Here is a 15,499-nt window from a genome sequence, read left to right on the forward strand (position 1 = left end):
TACATAATGAATAAGATAAATTAGATCGCTATAATGTACGAACCCCCCACCCGCACCGCCCCCGGTCCGCGGGAGATTTGTGGGAACACAAGCCGGTCCGTGGGTCAAAAAAGGTTGGGGACCACTGTTTTAACCTTTTGTAAGCTGGAGAACATCGGTTAGTATCATTAGTCTGTTCCAGAAAGTCCAACTCAAACGGAAAAGTACTCTAACCAAATGAATTTTTCCCATAAGAAATAATGCAAGTTCAATTAACAGCTTTACATACAGAAAACAATTAAAATGGATGTAAATACATATAAATGATGAATGAAAGGGGAAATGAACATTTAACATCCCTTTTACCGTGATTGAAGACTTGATTGTCGACAAAGATGGCGATGAGGCTGCAAGCTCCACCTTGACACCACCTTTGTGTTTTGCTATGAGTTCTTTTGTGAATTCAGTAGTGTTTCTCACTTTCTTTATCAAAATGCTGGCACTTGCAACTTTCTTTGGCTCCATTGTGGGTTATTCTGCAGGCGAGATCAATAAGAAAAGCAGAGACCCGTTGTGTAACTGTGTAAGTCAACAGAGTCAGTGATGACATCATAGCCGGGCGCCAGAGGTGGTGGGCAATGACTGCGGTTCTGGTTTCCATTTTTCTAGCATGCTAATAGGACGTCTTGTGATAAAAGTATGTTACAAACACACTTGGACTCATGCAGTGTATTAATAACACAACAAGACGCATGGCAGACTGTACGCTAAACAGAAAACGTATGTGATCCGAGGCAAAATTGTGCGTACATAAACCGAAACATACGCTAACCGGGGCGTATGGTAACTGTTTATACATCTGCTGTTTATATATTATATGAAGATTAAATGCTCATCCATGTGGCTAACTGGTTTTACTCACACCCAAATGTATCTGAACATGAAACTAATATGTAGTCAGAATTAATTTGAATGGTCAACACTTCCAGGTTGTAATTGGGAGAAAAAAGCCTTTTGATATCATATGATGTGGTTAAGCTGTAAACTGACCGCTCTTATTCTGCCTTGTGCGTAGGGTCTCCGAGCAGCTGACAACGACCCCACAGCACCACCTTATGACTCTCTGCTGGTGTTTGACTATGAAGGCAGTGGCTCCACCGCCGGCTCAGTCAGTTCTCTCAACTCTTCCAGCACCGGAGAGCAGGACTATGACTACCTCAACGACTGGGGACCCCGCTTCAAGAAGCTGGCAGACATGTACGGAGGGGGGGAGGAGGATTAAATCTCACATAAACACACACACTCACGCACTTGTCCTGTCAGCTGGCCTGCCATGCTATGTCCCGCCAACACCAGGGGTTGCAACAAGTTCACACTGACTGACCAACAATCGAACTACCTGCTCCAGAGGTCCGGCGCCGTCTGACTCAAGCAGAAGCTCTGAGTTATCACAATTAGTATTTTCAAAATTCCATGTCATGTTTCAAGCCTGATGCTGGCTTCAGTCGCTTCTGTCGGATTTTTGTTTTGTCCTTTTCCTTGTGACTTTGTTTAGCTTTTTTTTTTTTTTGTTCACTCCATAACAACAGTTGTTCCTTATTCCTGAAGGTTTTCACTTCCCTCTAGCTGTCAGCCCCTGTCTGCCTCTGTGCAGAAACTTTAGGTTTGAGCCCCTTTATCTAGGGGGTAACAAAAAGGAACAAGAACCCAGATATGACAGTCCCTCCTGTGCGGAGGGCCCTTGTTTATTCTCTCTTGAACTTGAATTACTTAGAATAGAAGCACTGTTGTTTAAAAAAAGTGCCTTCAGTGGTGCATATTTTAACAGACTCCCTCTAACTCAGGATTAGTTGCCATTTTCTGAGCGTATGCGCCTTCATTTGACCCCCGACCCTTTAACTCAGACCTTTCCATCATGCTGCAGGGCTGTGGTTTATCTGCGGGAGGTGGCAGTGTTGCTTTCAGCTTTGACCAGCTAACGAGGGCGTGTTATGTAGACATACTGTTCACTGGCCTACAGGGAAAAATCAGTAAACGTTTAGAGCATATGTGCATTCTTGATTGCATAAATCACAAAAATATGAGATGGGACTGTCGTGGAGAAGTGTCTTTGTTTCTTGTGGCTTCACTAGCAGCTGTGTTTGTTTTGAACTCACAGTGTTCGCACCTAACATATTTCTCAGCTCGTGGCAGAGTCATGTTTCCCATCTCGTGATGGGGGGTCTTTGCCTTTAAAGTCATTTGAGGTTTGCATGTTTATCCACACCCCCAAAGGGTATGTCCATTTTACAAGTTTACTTGTGGTATAATATGATTTTTTTTTTAAAAACATAAAATTTTGCAAATACAAAGTAAAATAGTCGACAAACGGAATTCACCGGGAGCAGTGGTTCTCAACTAGTATGGCTGCGGGACCCACCATCACCCTTCAATGACAAGCGGTGACACAAATTGCGGAAATTTTTGAACGTACACTTCTCAAATTCCTTATATATCTTATCTGACGAAAAGGCATTAAAGTGCAGTTTGAATTTGAGGTAGTGCACAATAACCAATTAAACGAGGTTAATCAAGATCATTTCAGGAACAATAAATATGTTTGTAGCCACAATTTCAAAAATTATAACAACAAAAAGTGTCTGTAGAGGTTTTCAGTAAACGGCATATCTGGGGTGTTGAATCACAGCGTTTGCACATGAACCTGGATAAGAAGTGAAACAAGAAATTAAAAATAAAGGACCTAAAAATAATAGGACCTTTTCTTTTGGTGACCGCTCCTCTGCCTGCGCCAATCGATTGTATTGAGCATTAAACAGTGCTGTCATACTGTACCTGGTAGTCTGCAGTGTGGGTGGAATTCCCCCACATGAGCTTTTATATGCCGCGCTCTCTTCCAGCAGATACTCTATCTAGCTATCTAGCTGTGTGTCGGACGGACGGTGCATGAAGCTCCCGCTCGAGCTTGACCAAGTCGCCCATAAACATGGCAAGCAGCTCGTCTTGGCGTAGCAAGCAAATAGCCCCACTGCAAGGTGCATTCACGAACATTGGGTGATTACATTATTTATTTTGGTAGAGACCACGTGACCCACTAAAAACGGTTCTGACGCACCAGTTGAGAATCACTGACCTAACGTGATTGTTATACCAATCAATCCCTTGCTCTTTATGTTACTACAGTGTACTCAACAAAATATAAACGCAACACTTTTGTTTTTGCTTCCATTTGGCATGAGCTGAACTCAAAGATTTAAAACATGTATGTACAAAAGGCCTATTTCTCTGAAATATTTTTCACAAATCTGTTTAAATCTGTGAGCATTCATAATTAATGGCCACAATCGAAGGCCACTCCAAAATGCGTAGTTTTACTTTCCCGCAATCCTTGGTTTATCGCGGTTCATCGGTTCCAGACCCGACCGTGGTAAATGAATTCTCACAAAGTAAGATTCCTTTTTAGAAATTGCATATTTTTGTTGTCAGAGCATTATTAAAGCCCTCACGACATTAAATAGCACCCCTATATTCACCTTTACACTGCACCCAATATACAGTGGTGTGAAAAGTGCCCCCTTCCTAATTTGTCATACATAAATGTTTGACATCATCAAACACATTTAAATAAAAATGAAAACACAACTGAACACAAATTGCAGTTTTTAAATGAAAATTTTTATTATTAAGGGAGAAAAAAAAAGTCCAAACCTACATGGCCCTGTGTGAAAAAGTCATTTCCCCCTAAAGCTAATAACTGGTTGGGCCCCCCTTAGCAGCAACAACTGCAATCAAGCGTTTGCGATAACTTTAGATGAGCCTCTTACAGCGCTGTGGAGGACTTTTGGCCCACTCATCTTTGCAGAATTGTTGTAATTCAGCCACATTGGAGGGTTTTCCAGCATGAAACGCCTTTTTAAGGTCATGCCACAGCATCTCAATAGGATTCCGGTCAGGACTTTGACACGGCACACTCCAAAGTCTTCATTTTGTTTTTCTTCAACCATTCAGAGGTGGACTAGCTGGTGTGTTTTGGATCATTGTCCTGCTGCAGAACCCAAGTCAGTTTCAGCTTGAGGTCACAAACAGATGGCTGGACATTTTTTGGTAGACAGCAGAATTCATGGTTCCATTTATCACAGCAAGTCTTCTGAAGCAGTGAAACAGTCCCAGACCATCACACTACCACCACCATATTTTACTGTTGGTATGATGTTCTTTTTCTGAAATGCGACTTTACCTTACCTTCAGACCTTCCTTTTGTCTCGTCAGACCACAAAGTATTTTCCTAAAGGTCTTGGGGCTCATCAAGATGTTTTCTGGCAAAATTGAGACAAGCCTTAATGTTCTTTTTGTTCTGCCGTGGTTTTCGTCTTGGAACTCTACCATACAGGCCGTTTTTGCCCAGTGTCTTTCTTATGGTGGAGTCATGAACGCTGAACTTAACTGAGGCTAGTGAGGCCTGCAGCTTCTTGGATGTTGTTATGGGGTCTTTTGTGACCTCTTGGATGAGTCGTTTCTGCGCTCTTGGGGACATTTCGGTTGGCCGGCCACTCCTGGGAAGGTTCACCACTGTTCCATGTTTTCACCATTTGTGGATAATGGCTCTCACTGTAGTTTGCTGGTGTCCCAAAGCTTTAGAAATGGCTTTATAGCTTTTTCCAGATTGATATATTTCAAATAAACTATAATAACCATGTAGGTTTGGATTTTTTCCTCTCTTAATAATAAAAAGTTTAATTTAAAAACTGCATTTGGTGTTCAGTTTTATTGTCATTGACTAATATTTCAATTTGTTTGATGATCTAAAACATTTAAGTGTGACAAACATGCAAAAAAAATAAGAAATTAGGAAGGGGGCAAAAACTTTTTCACACCACTGTAGTAGAGTAAATAAACCATTTAAGACATAAATAAGACTCCTGTTTGTGTGTGTCAAAGTAAACGTGTTCCCCAGGGGAGCTGAGTGAGTGGCGGACAGGAAGTGACGTCAAGGGTTCAAAGATGAGTTTCAGCTTTGCGTGGGTAAAATGGCCAAAGCAGTAGCCTGTGTTTTTATAAGGGATTTTTATTCGGGATTATTGTGCCTGTTGTGAGATCATTCAAACCTGCAATAAAAGCCTGTTTGTTCCGGCGATCAAGTCTGGCATTTGTGTGTCTTACCAAACATTAACACGAACATTACTGACACTTAGTGAGCAGTGTAGTCAATACTACATGGCATCAGCAGTTTTGAATGCATCTTTTGAGCCTTCTAGTTGTATTTAGTTCGTTTAGCCATTTTTATGCTTGAAAATACCTAATTTAAGAAAAACAATACAGAACATTTGTTCAAGTATCCATATTTTTTTCATTAATAATGGCCAGTGTTCAACCCCAAAACAATTCATATATTTTTGAAAGACCGTGACCACAAAATTCGAAGCGCAAAGATGGCGAGGGACGAAGTTTTACATCTTCAAGTTCAGCTCGTAAAAAATGGGAACAAAAACAAAACTGTTGCGCTTACATCTTTGTTGAGTGTATATTATTCTTTTTTTTTTGGTTCAGTGCAGTTTCTTGACAATGTTTAAATATAAAAATGTTGGTGCTTACAAAGATTGAGGGATTTGAGCATCAGCCAGGGATTTCTCAGCCCCTCAATCTGTCTCTCTTCAGGCGCACTTGAACGTTCATCTGAAATGCTCCCCAGAAAATTTTGGCTGCAAGTTCAAGAGTTTTCCTCAAGAAGTTAGTGCAAGCAAAAAGTTTGTTATGAAGTTATGACGTGTTATATCAAAGTCGACTTGTCGAACTGGCGCTTTAACAGATTATCTCAAAGAAGTTTTGTCAAGGCTTAATGAAAAGCAACTCTGCTTATGGGCTTGTGTCATCACACTTCAGAGCGCACCCATCTTGATCTGAAATAAAGACTTCTAAATGTTTGAATAAATTATTCAAACATTAAAAAAATTATCCAGAAATAAGTGAGTGGAAAATGTTTCCCTGTGGTGGTTGATGCTGGATGACTCTTCAATCTGAGAAATTCCTAAAGGAAAACAGTAATGATGTATCTCCTTGAAAAAGGCTAAAAAAAAAATCTGTTTTAATCCGTTTGTGGTGGCAAACATAATGGAAGGAAGCAATTTTCCTACTAATGCAAATATCCAAGGCTGTAAAAGACAAATCTGGGTGAGATTGGACTCTTAAAAAGGGAAGAATATCATGTTATAAACAATGAGGTTAACAGGGTCAGAATCGAATGATTCAGAGGCAAACAGGTGCAAATTGCACCTTATAGTGCAGAAACCGACAGCAGTGATTTTCCCAACCGCTGTCAGCTTAAAGGGCAATCAGAGTCAAGGCAAGGAGGGACACACGCTGCCGGATTAGCTCTTATCTCTCCGGTTGCTCCTCCGCCTCCTGAATATCCTCACAAAATAAACACAGCTGTTACTCTCGCTATCTGTGATTTGTGTCTGACACATAAATGTTGTATATACAGGACCTTTTTTTATACATTTGTCAACATGAATCACTTGTGACCGCGTGATTTTTCTCTCTCGCTCCTTCAAGTGAGACCAACACATCGGCGAGGTCGGTTTCACCACTAAAAAGCCATGGTGAAGAGAACTCGAATGATTTTGAGCACGTTCACACAGCCATACGTGTGTCGCCGTTCCACTTTCAGACTTGCTTGTATAGTCCAGCAGAGACACACACATGCACATACACTCCTCTTGGCCTTACTGTACATATATGCGAGTTCTATTCCAGTGTTTCAAGGTGACTGCAAAGGCCAAAGGGCCCTCGTACAGTTAGTGTGACTGCCAGAGGACAAAAGGACGTTCTTTGACACCTTTAGTGTCTCAGAGCAGGCATCCAGATGCGAATCTGGGACAAACACAGAAGCACGGGCCGCCCATGTCCACACAATGAATCTCTTGACTTTTTTTTTTTTCAAACGCCGCCGTTATGATGTTGCTTGTTGACAAACGGCAACGACTCTCTTCGCCGTATTACTGGTGAAGCTATAGAAGAGATAGCAAACGATTGAAGAACGATTGCTCTCCTGCATACTTTCCACTTCTGTGTGGACAATGGACACGAGTGACCCGTTTTTTGCAGGAGTGTGGCCGCCACCACAACAAAGACCAGTGGTTCTTTAGAGATCTCCTTACTCAAGTCCAAGTGTACATACTGTAGTATTTGCTCGCTAAACAAACCAAGTTTAATGTACGACTTGAGCTTTTTGCATGTCTTTTTATAACGGCCGGATGAATTCTATTACAGTAACCATCCAACATGTGACAACGTCTGACAACCGGCATGACCGAGGTTGCACTCCAAATGAGATTCTCGCATACCATAGCCACAGTTTGAGATGAAAAATTATAATGTTGTAATAATAATTGCACAGGTATCTAAAGTCAAAGAAAAATAGCTTTTTGTAAATTGTCGACAGCACAAGCATTTTGTATTGGTGTTTGTACCCATTTTGTAAAAAAAAAAAAAAAAAAGGAAGAAAAAGATGGAAAAGAGAGATTATGTTGTTTCAAGTGTGTGTTTATAGTGCAACCTTGATTTCCAAATACCATACAGTACCTGCACAGTATGCAGATAAACATTGTAAAATAGATACTGAGCTGGAGAATCATTTTCAGGACTGTGTGTTACAAATAAAGAATCCCCCTGCTTATAAGAACACTGCCTCATCTTTGGATCTGCAGTTAGTCTCTCAAGTGCTGTTTAACTGTTAAAGGGGACATATCATGGCAAACAGACCTTTTTCATTGCTTGTATAAACATATTGGGCTCTCTGGAGTGTCTGCTCAACCATCAAGTGTGTAATTACAAAACATTACACAGGCAAGTTATTCAGTGACGTGACTCCTTTGGAGTGTTTTTTTTTATGTTAATACATTTTGCTTATTAAGAGAATAACAAGAAAACGAAGATAATTAATCACTTTGGTTAATAAAATGTTTTCGAATACTTCATAGTCCCATTTATTTTTTTATGACCTCATGAACACTTGTGCTCTTACGTTTTATCTGGATATGAAGTACATGCACACATGATGTCACACTTAATTTAAATACATTACACATCCTGTAAAAAGTCACTGTGTATAATAAATGTTTCTGTAACAGTATATTATTGGCAACATGCTAAAGGACAGAAACTGGCAGGCGCCATGATCCCACTCAATGCACTTACTGAGTGCACTCAGCCGATAGATAGGGCATGCACACTAAGCTGAGAAGATACGCTCACGGTAGCCTCATCTTAGGCTGTATTTGAACAGGAGATGTTCTGATTTTATGCGAATTGCGACGTTACAGTCTGTTTAATTTACGAAAGATCGCCCTCACATGAGCTTCTCACATGACTTAGAAGCTGCCTGGGCAAAGAGCCACCATTGTCTTGTCCATTGTCGCAAGCAACTACGTGGAACCACTATGGCGTCCAAGCCAAAAGCTTATTAGAGGTGCGATGTTGTTGCACAGATTGTCACACCTCCTAGCCACAGAGGACACCACGGCAAAGTGAATTCATTTTTTTTTTTTACAATTGATAGCCGTTCAAATTGGGGCTCCAGACTGTAGTCAGGATCGTATAAGAGTGGCGTCTGCTTTTCCAAGGTTGAGGTCTGTAATGTCGTGACTTCAGGGCTAATCCACTCCCTCCGGTGTAGGAGTAAGAGTCAGGTTGTGGTTTTCTAGGTAATACTTTTATTTTAACGCCAAGCACCAAGCTGCTTTCACACTCTATCGCCCCCTCACTCACACTCTTGCTCACCCTTAAAGGTCTCACACATCATGTCTTACTGCTATTGCAGTAGGGACGGACTCAGGGGCAGACTTACCATTAGGCAAACACAGGCTAGGCAATTCCTAGGGCCCCACAATTTCCAGGGGTCCCCACATGTCTCCTAAAAACTGATTATTGATTTTTTTTTCTTCGATTTAAAGTACATATTACTGTTTTAGTCTTAATTTATATGCTTAAAACGACATCCAAATGCGTAATCTATCATGATCATTTCGACCGCTCCCCCTCCCTTCTCACGCAATGGAATATTCCATCCATCCATCCATCCATCCATCCATCCATCCATCCATCCATCCATCCATCCATCCATCCATGTTCTTCCGCTTATCCGAGGTCGGGTCGCAGGGGCAGCAGCCTAAGCAGGGAAGCCCAGACTTGTCTCTCCCCGGCCACTTCGTCCTGCTACTCCCGACGAATCCCAAGGCGTTGCCAGGCCAGTTGAGAGACATGTTCTCTCCAACGTGTCCTGGGTCTTCCACGAGGCCTCCTCCGGTTAGACGTGCCCTGAACACCTCCCCGGGGAGGCATTCGGGAGGATCCTGACAAGATGCCTAAGCCACCTCATCCGGCTCCTCTCAATCCGGAGGAGCAGCGGTTCTACTCCGAGCTTCTCCCGGATAATAGTGCTTCTCACCTTATGTCTAAGGTAGTGCCCAGCCACCCTACAGAGAAAACTCATTTCGGCCGCTTGTACCCGCGATCTTGTCCTTTTGTCTTGTAATTTTGTCATGATTTCTACTTAGAATTAAAGAACGATGTCTGAAATTGGTTTCTAAAGTGTTTTAGTCAAATATTCTCAGTGTAAAAAAAAACAACTGTTGTGTACATAACCTTCGTGTCCGCCTGCCGATGAAAATTTTGAAGAACATAATTCCATGGAAAAACAAACCCCATGATGATTACAATGGTATATATTCATGGAATAATTACTCAACTCTGCAACTAAAGTGATTTTTTTGTGTATAAAAGAGTAAAATAAGATTATTTGAACAAAAGTCACAAACACAGAGTGGACACCGAGTTATGTACTTTACATTTAAGAAAAAGTGAACTTTGGAGGGTTGCTATGGGAAATGGAAGATGTCTCGAGCTCTGGTATGTTGGGTGTGTGTTTTGCAATGTTTGAAGTTTGTGTTGATAACATTACCAAGGTCTATCCACGAGTTTAAAATTTTAATTGTAACACTCGGGTACCCTTGATCTGAGCCATGCACTTATATATATATATATATTTGCAAAATATCAAAGTTGCCCTTGCATCCTTTCATTTTTCAGTATGTGGCCCTCGCTTAGTTTGTACACCCCTGACTTAGACAAAGAGCTGCATCAGAAAAACTTCAGTCCTCACTACTACCACTACCACTAAAAGTGGTGCTCATACTTTTATTTGCAATTTCACTTCCAGCAGCCTGCCTCGACTACAAATAGTTTATACCTTTATCCAGCCATAGAATTTTAGACTAACATAGACTTACAGAATTTATTTTTTATGTCAAATCACACATTTCTGCAGTAGTTACTAGGCCCATTTGTGTCCGCAAGCCCCATTTGAAAAATATGGCATATGGTTGCTGTCTATCAGAAAGCATGTAAAAAAGGCAGCTGCTTTTTATTGGACGTTAACTATACAAGCCATGCTCACTGTGCCATTTCCTTGGCAACGTTGGGTGGCAAGCTCTGCAGCAAGAGGACAGGAATAGTTAGGAAGAACAGGCAGTCGGGAAAAAGACTCCAAAAACACCACAAGGATTATTAGGCAGGTGTATTTATAATGCAAAGTTGCCACTGGGTATCACAGTGGATTCTGTGTATTCTACATTTTTAACTAAAAATGTTTGTTTTGTGTCATATTACAAACTGAACAACAACCGGATATAGCTGTTCTAAATGCGCTCATGTATTTTGTTGACATTTAATTTCACATATTTTTCTAGCTTGGCAACTTTGCCCTAAAATGTAAATCACAGTAAACATTTTAAATATAGATGAGGTGCAATGCATTATGCCTGCAACCTTCCTCACATGCAAATGTTCTTGCAGCTACAAAAATTGTTGCATTCCTGGAAAGTGGAAACGACTGTGATTTGGAGGCATGGTTATTCAGAATTCTGTTATCACTGGTTAATGTGCAGATGTTTCAGTCACATTTTGCCAAATTTGTTTTTCTGAACAAACATGAGCCAATCTAACAACCATGATCATGTCAAATGGGTCTGATGGGGCCATCTTCCCAGAGTGACTATAAAGTCTGCCCGGCTGCAGCACCTCAAATGCCCTCCTGACTTATCAGATCCGTTTGCATTTGAGTATTTGAGACCTGCTTGTTGACTGAAGGAAGGACTGGATCTTGTAGAACAGGGTTCGGGAACCTTTTTGGCTAAGCGATGTTTTAAAATGTATTTCTAAGACAGCCATATAATAATTTTTAATGCTGAACAGAACTAAATGTGTGCGTTTTTGGACAAGACCAACAATTTTAGAATATAATAAGTCTCTGAATTCATTCTTTTTAATAACATTGCTATACTAAAGCTAATCAAGTGGTTGATACATGGTGAGGTTAAACTTCATGTCCTTCACTTCTGTTTACTCCACTTGATTTGCTATCATGATGGTAATTTTGCACGATCGAGAACAGTTCTTGCTGACGGTGGCATGTCTTTTATTCATTTGATTATCTTGTCTTATCTTGTTTTTATCCGAAAAGACGTCAAAAAGTTCATTCGCCTCTTCAAGCATGAATGTTTTGGCATATTCGCCATCTGTGAATGGCCTTCCGTTCCTCAATACTGCTAAACAACCAGCATAGCTGGCCGCTATCCAGGCAGCAACCCGCAAACCCAGCAAGGAGCCCAGTCCCCAAAACCTGGCCCGAGGTGCACTAGTACACCGGTTCGCCTCGTGCACCAACTCGCCCCCCTTGCGCTAGCAAAAAGGTCTAGCGAGAGAAGGATGGAGTGACAGTGAGCTGCAGCAATGTGCCTGCGCACATAACAGTATTATCGCACGTTAATAGGGCTCAAAATCTGCCTTTGCTACCTGAAAGTTAAGGCACAAATAATTTTTTTAGGCCACAGTAGCAAAGGAAAAACCTTTAAGAAAGCCACACCTCAGTGTGTGGCAACCATCTGATCATTTGTCTCTTGTTTCCTTCTTCATTCAGAAATGTTTTTCTCCTTGGTTTTGGAGGAACGTTGTACATTATAGTCACTATTGATGTGAAATTCTAATGATTGGTGTATTTTTGTTCTTCTTCTTTGCACATTAAACACACGATGCCAACAAAGCTACAGGCTAATCTGATACACTAGATCCAACACACATTGGAACACCAAGCAAGAGCTCTCGTTGCGATACATGATACTGTATACTATAAATATCTGTATGTTAAATATTAGGTGCTGTATTATCCATGGTTTTGCATCCATTTTATCCATTTTTTTTCACGCTCACATTCACAACTAGCAGCTATTTCTTTATAGTAAATGAACTTAGCATACATGCTTTTGGACTGCAGGTGTAAACCTGAGAGAATTGCACATGCAAACTGTTGCTCAGAAGGCCACCCAAGCATGAGCCGACAGTGCCATTCACTTAGCCATTATTCTGTTTTTGCATCCCAAGATGTTTATTTTATCAATGACACGAGCAGTAAAAGTTTGTACAAACTTGTGATCTCTAAAATGTTGCTTAATAAATGAGGGGATGCACGTTACATCAGTTATAGCAAAATATTTTATGTTTGCGTGAATAGGAACAAGCTGTCGAAAGTGAAATGTGTGCAATGAATCGTTGTTAAAACATTACAAAAGTATTGTGGCCATGTTGACATTTCCTCCGGCCCTGAGGATGTGAGGGAAAGATCAGGGAATGGCCCAAGTCTGACTGGATCTTCATCTAATGGCGGCTTTGGTGGACGGCTGGACGGCCTCAGGACACAGACAAGACCAACATTTGATATGATGGAAAGAAAATGTGCCGAGTACTTGAAATGTAATGCCTTTACTCCATAGAACAACAACTAAATAGCCAGACATTGGCTTTATTGTTTTACATCAATGTTGATTTTTTTTTCTCCACCGTGGGGGGCTGTTATGCAGATTGCCCGATGGCCTCACAGTGAACTCCTCGTCTAATCCTTCCAGGGAGCATCGAGGGGGAGTGAGCTCTCAGGAGGGATGAAAGTGGGTTGAAACGGTCAAAGGTAACACAAAACTATACAAGGAGACAAACTTCAAACTTTACAATGGACACCACAACAACCGAGCTTTGAAAGGAAACACAGCGTAGTTGGCAGCAACCCGTAGGATGTGTGCTCTAGTATTTCAAAAAGGCAAACAGAAGCTACGAGTCGAGGTGATAATGTTCCCTTGTGGGTCAGTGAGACCACACCACTGACAAAACAGCTGCAGCCAACCACATTATAGTAGGCGAGGGACAGAGATAAAGGAGTGAAGCTCTGGGCCCATAGAACGGTCGAAAATCAAATTTAGATTCCATTCTTACATCCAAATCATATTAGGCTCTGCAGTTATTCACAGGGTAGCTATCTATCACTCACGTACACGCAACGTCAACATGAGCCCGCCATCTGTCACGATTCGCCTCAGCGGGGCTGCAAGATGTGGTCCTGATGGAGCGGCTTTGACATCGTCCCTTGTTCTGCACATCTTTTGGGTGCACTAAAGACATTGTGTTCAGCAATGTTAAGATATATATACAGTACATTTTTGGAACTCGGTTTGCAGAAATGATCAGAAGCACATATTTTCTGGCAACAAAAAGAGGCTATTTGTGCTATATCTATATCTAAGAGAGCACTCTACTCCTTTTAAATGACACAAGGTGTTTGGGGATAATGGTAAATAACAGAGATAGTCAATAAGTATTCTGTACAATTAAACCGGTAATGCTCTTGAGGGCGTGCATTTGTATAATGTTCAAAATATTCCTCTAATGCCACACACGATCTCTTTGACTTTGAGCCACAGTTATCCAGTAGATGACGTTACGTTGAACTTCCCTGCTGGGCTAAACACTATCAGAAGTTCTGACCTACATTTACAACTTAAATTCCAGTATTTGTTTCATAAAATTGTATTAACTTATTCCCAACTGTGTAATATCATCATTTCGTAGCGTGTTTCTTGGCTGCACTGCTTCCAGTACGTGTATGTTTATGTCTGTTGTTTTTATTGTCCAATTTTAGCTTTTATGTGTTGCCATATCAATCTAATCTGCCCAGGGCCTTCAGAATCAGCAGTGCTGGCTGATGTCACTTAAACTACTGTATATGAGCAATATTAGCAAGTGGAACATAATAATGTCTCCACAAGGAGGAGATAAAAGAGGAGGAGAAATTGACTCAGCGTCAGACATTCTTAAAAATCCATTTTCAAGGCAGACTTTTCCAGAAAAGCTAGACATTGTGAGGAGCGAGCTCGCTTGTCTCAGCCTAGCAAAGGGTTTGTTCGCCACTTCCGGACTTGTGCTTACGAGTGGTATAACTGGCAAACAGCCTCTAAACTCTGGTGGGTTTTTATGTTTTCGTCATGTTATTAGATAAATATTGATTCTGAACTGCTCCAGATGATATTGTAGTGTAGAGGTTTGAAGTTGTCGCAAGTGTCAAATTTGCAGGCAGCTTCCATTCGGTGGTGGAGGTTACATAATGCTTGAAGTTACTAGCAGAAAAGGAATTCAGGCCTATCGACAGCAATGGGTTTGAAGCTTAAGGGTTAACTGGGTTTCGTAGTAAAGGTGTTCAACCCCAATACATGATGATTTCACAATCATTGGTGAAACTTACAGGACCAGGCGCCTTCTTTAAGGAGACTTTGGATGCGAGAGCAGCTTGCAGGAACCGAGGCAGTTGGCAAACGCCAACGATGGACGGCCACCTAGCCCGACCAATCAAACCACTTTTAGGGCTATCCTCCTTAGACCTCCGACTGCCACGCATACACAGGCGCGTGTCCCGCCCGACCGATGATGACGTCGCAAGCCGCGAAAACTCACCACCCCCTGCCAAGTGCCCGCCCCCCATAGGCCGCACCAAACTAAAGCTTTTTAAGGCGTGTTTTGCAGGGTGCAAAACTTAAATCACTCTCACAACGACGGAAGTCCCACACGGCAGACATGCTTGTTTTGGCTTTGTGAAGGGAAAGACGGTCGCCGCTGCAATGGGGGCGGAGCTGATCAACAAAGGTAATCGGCATTAAAAATCAAGTACCGGCATAAGCCGAGCACCCCTAGTTTGTATCATTGTTACATAATAGTGGCGGTATTAAGAGGTGGATTAAGGCCCAGGTACCAAATGCACCGCCCGCCACTGCGTTACGTGACATAGTTTGTCACTTGCTATCAAAGTTAAGCTCCGTGATCATGAATGATATCTGACTAAAGATGGCCAAATTAGTAGATCAGTACAAGTTCCTTGGTACCATTCTTCCTTCCCTGTTTTAAACATCTCTTTAGACCTTTAGGTCATATTGTACTATTTCAAAGTAAAAGATTAAGGTCATACAGTCAACTATGCTGTTAAAACTATTTTCAGCGTTATTGTATAATGAAAAATATATAGTAAATGCTAATCAGTGATGACTTTGCAGGCACAGCACGCTGTCGTCTCTATCGGTATTATATTTGATTCATGAGACTGCAATACAAGATTTCTAGACTTAAATGCTTTAAATATTAATCTGAACATGAA

General features: G+C 41.4%; 1 protein-coding gene across 2 annotated transcripts in view; it reads left to right on the forward strand.

The window, feature by feature from the left end:
- The window catches only part of LOC129186635 (cadherin-4-like), a 290,983-nt gene extending 283,071 nt beyond the window's left edge, over positions 1-7,912 (forward strand). For both annotated transcript variants that reach the window (XM_054785083.1, XM_054785089.1), the window contains one exon: positions 1,055-7,912. In XM_054785083.1, coding sequence (XP_054641058.1) covers positions 1,055-1,261 — 207 coding nt within the window. In that variant the 3' untranslated portion in view covers positions 1,262-7,912. The remainder of the gene's footprint in view (positions 1-1,054) is intronic.
- The last annotated feature ends 7,587 nt before the right edge of the window (positions 7,913-15,499 follow it).

Source organism: Dunckerocampus dactyliophorus, chromosome 1 (assembly GCF_027744805.1).
Source record: "Dunckerocampus dactyliophorus isolate RoL2022-P2 chromosome 1, RoL_Ddac_1.1, whole genome shotgun sequence".
NCBI classification, from domain to species: domain Eukaryota; kingdom Metazoa; phylum Chordata; class Actinopteri; order Syngnathiformes; family Syngnathidae; genus Dunckerocampus; species Dunckerocampus dactyliophorus.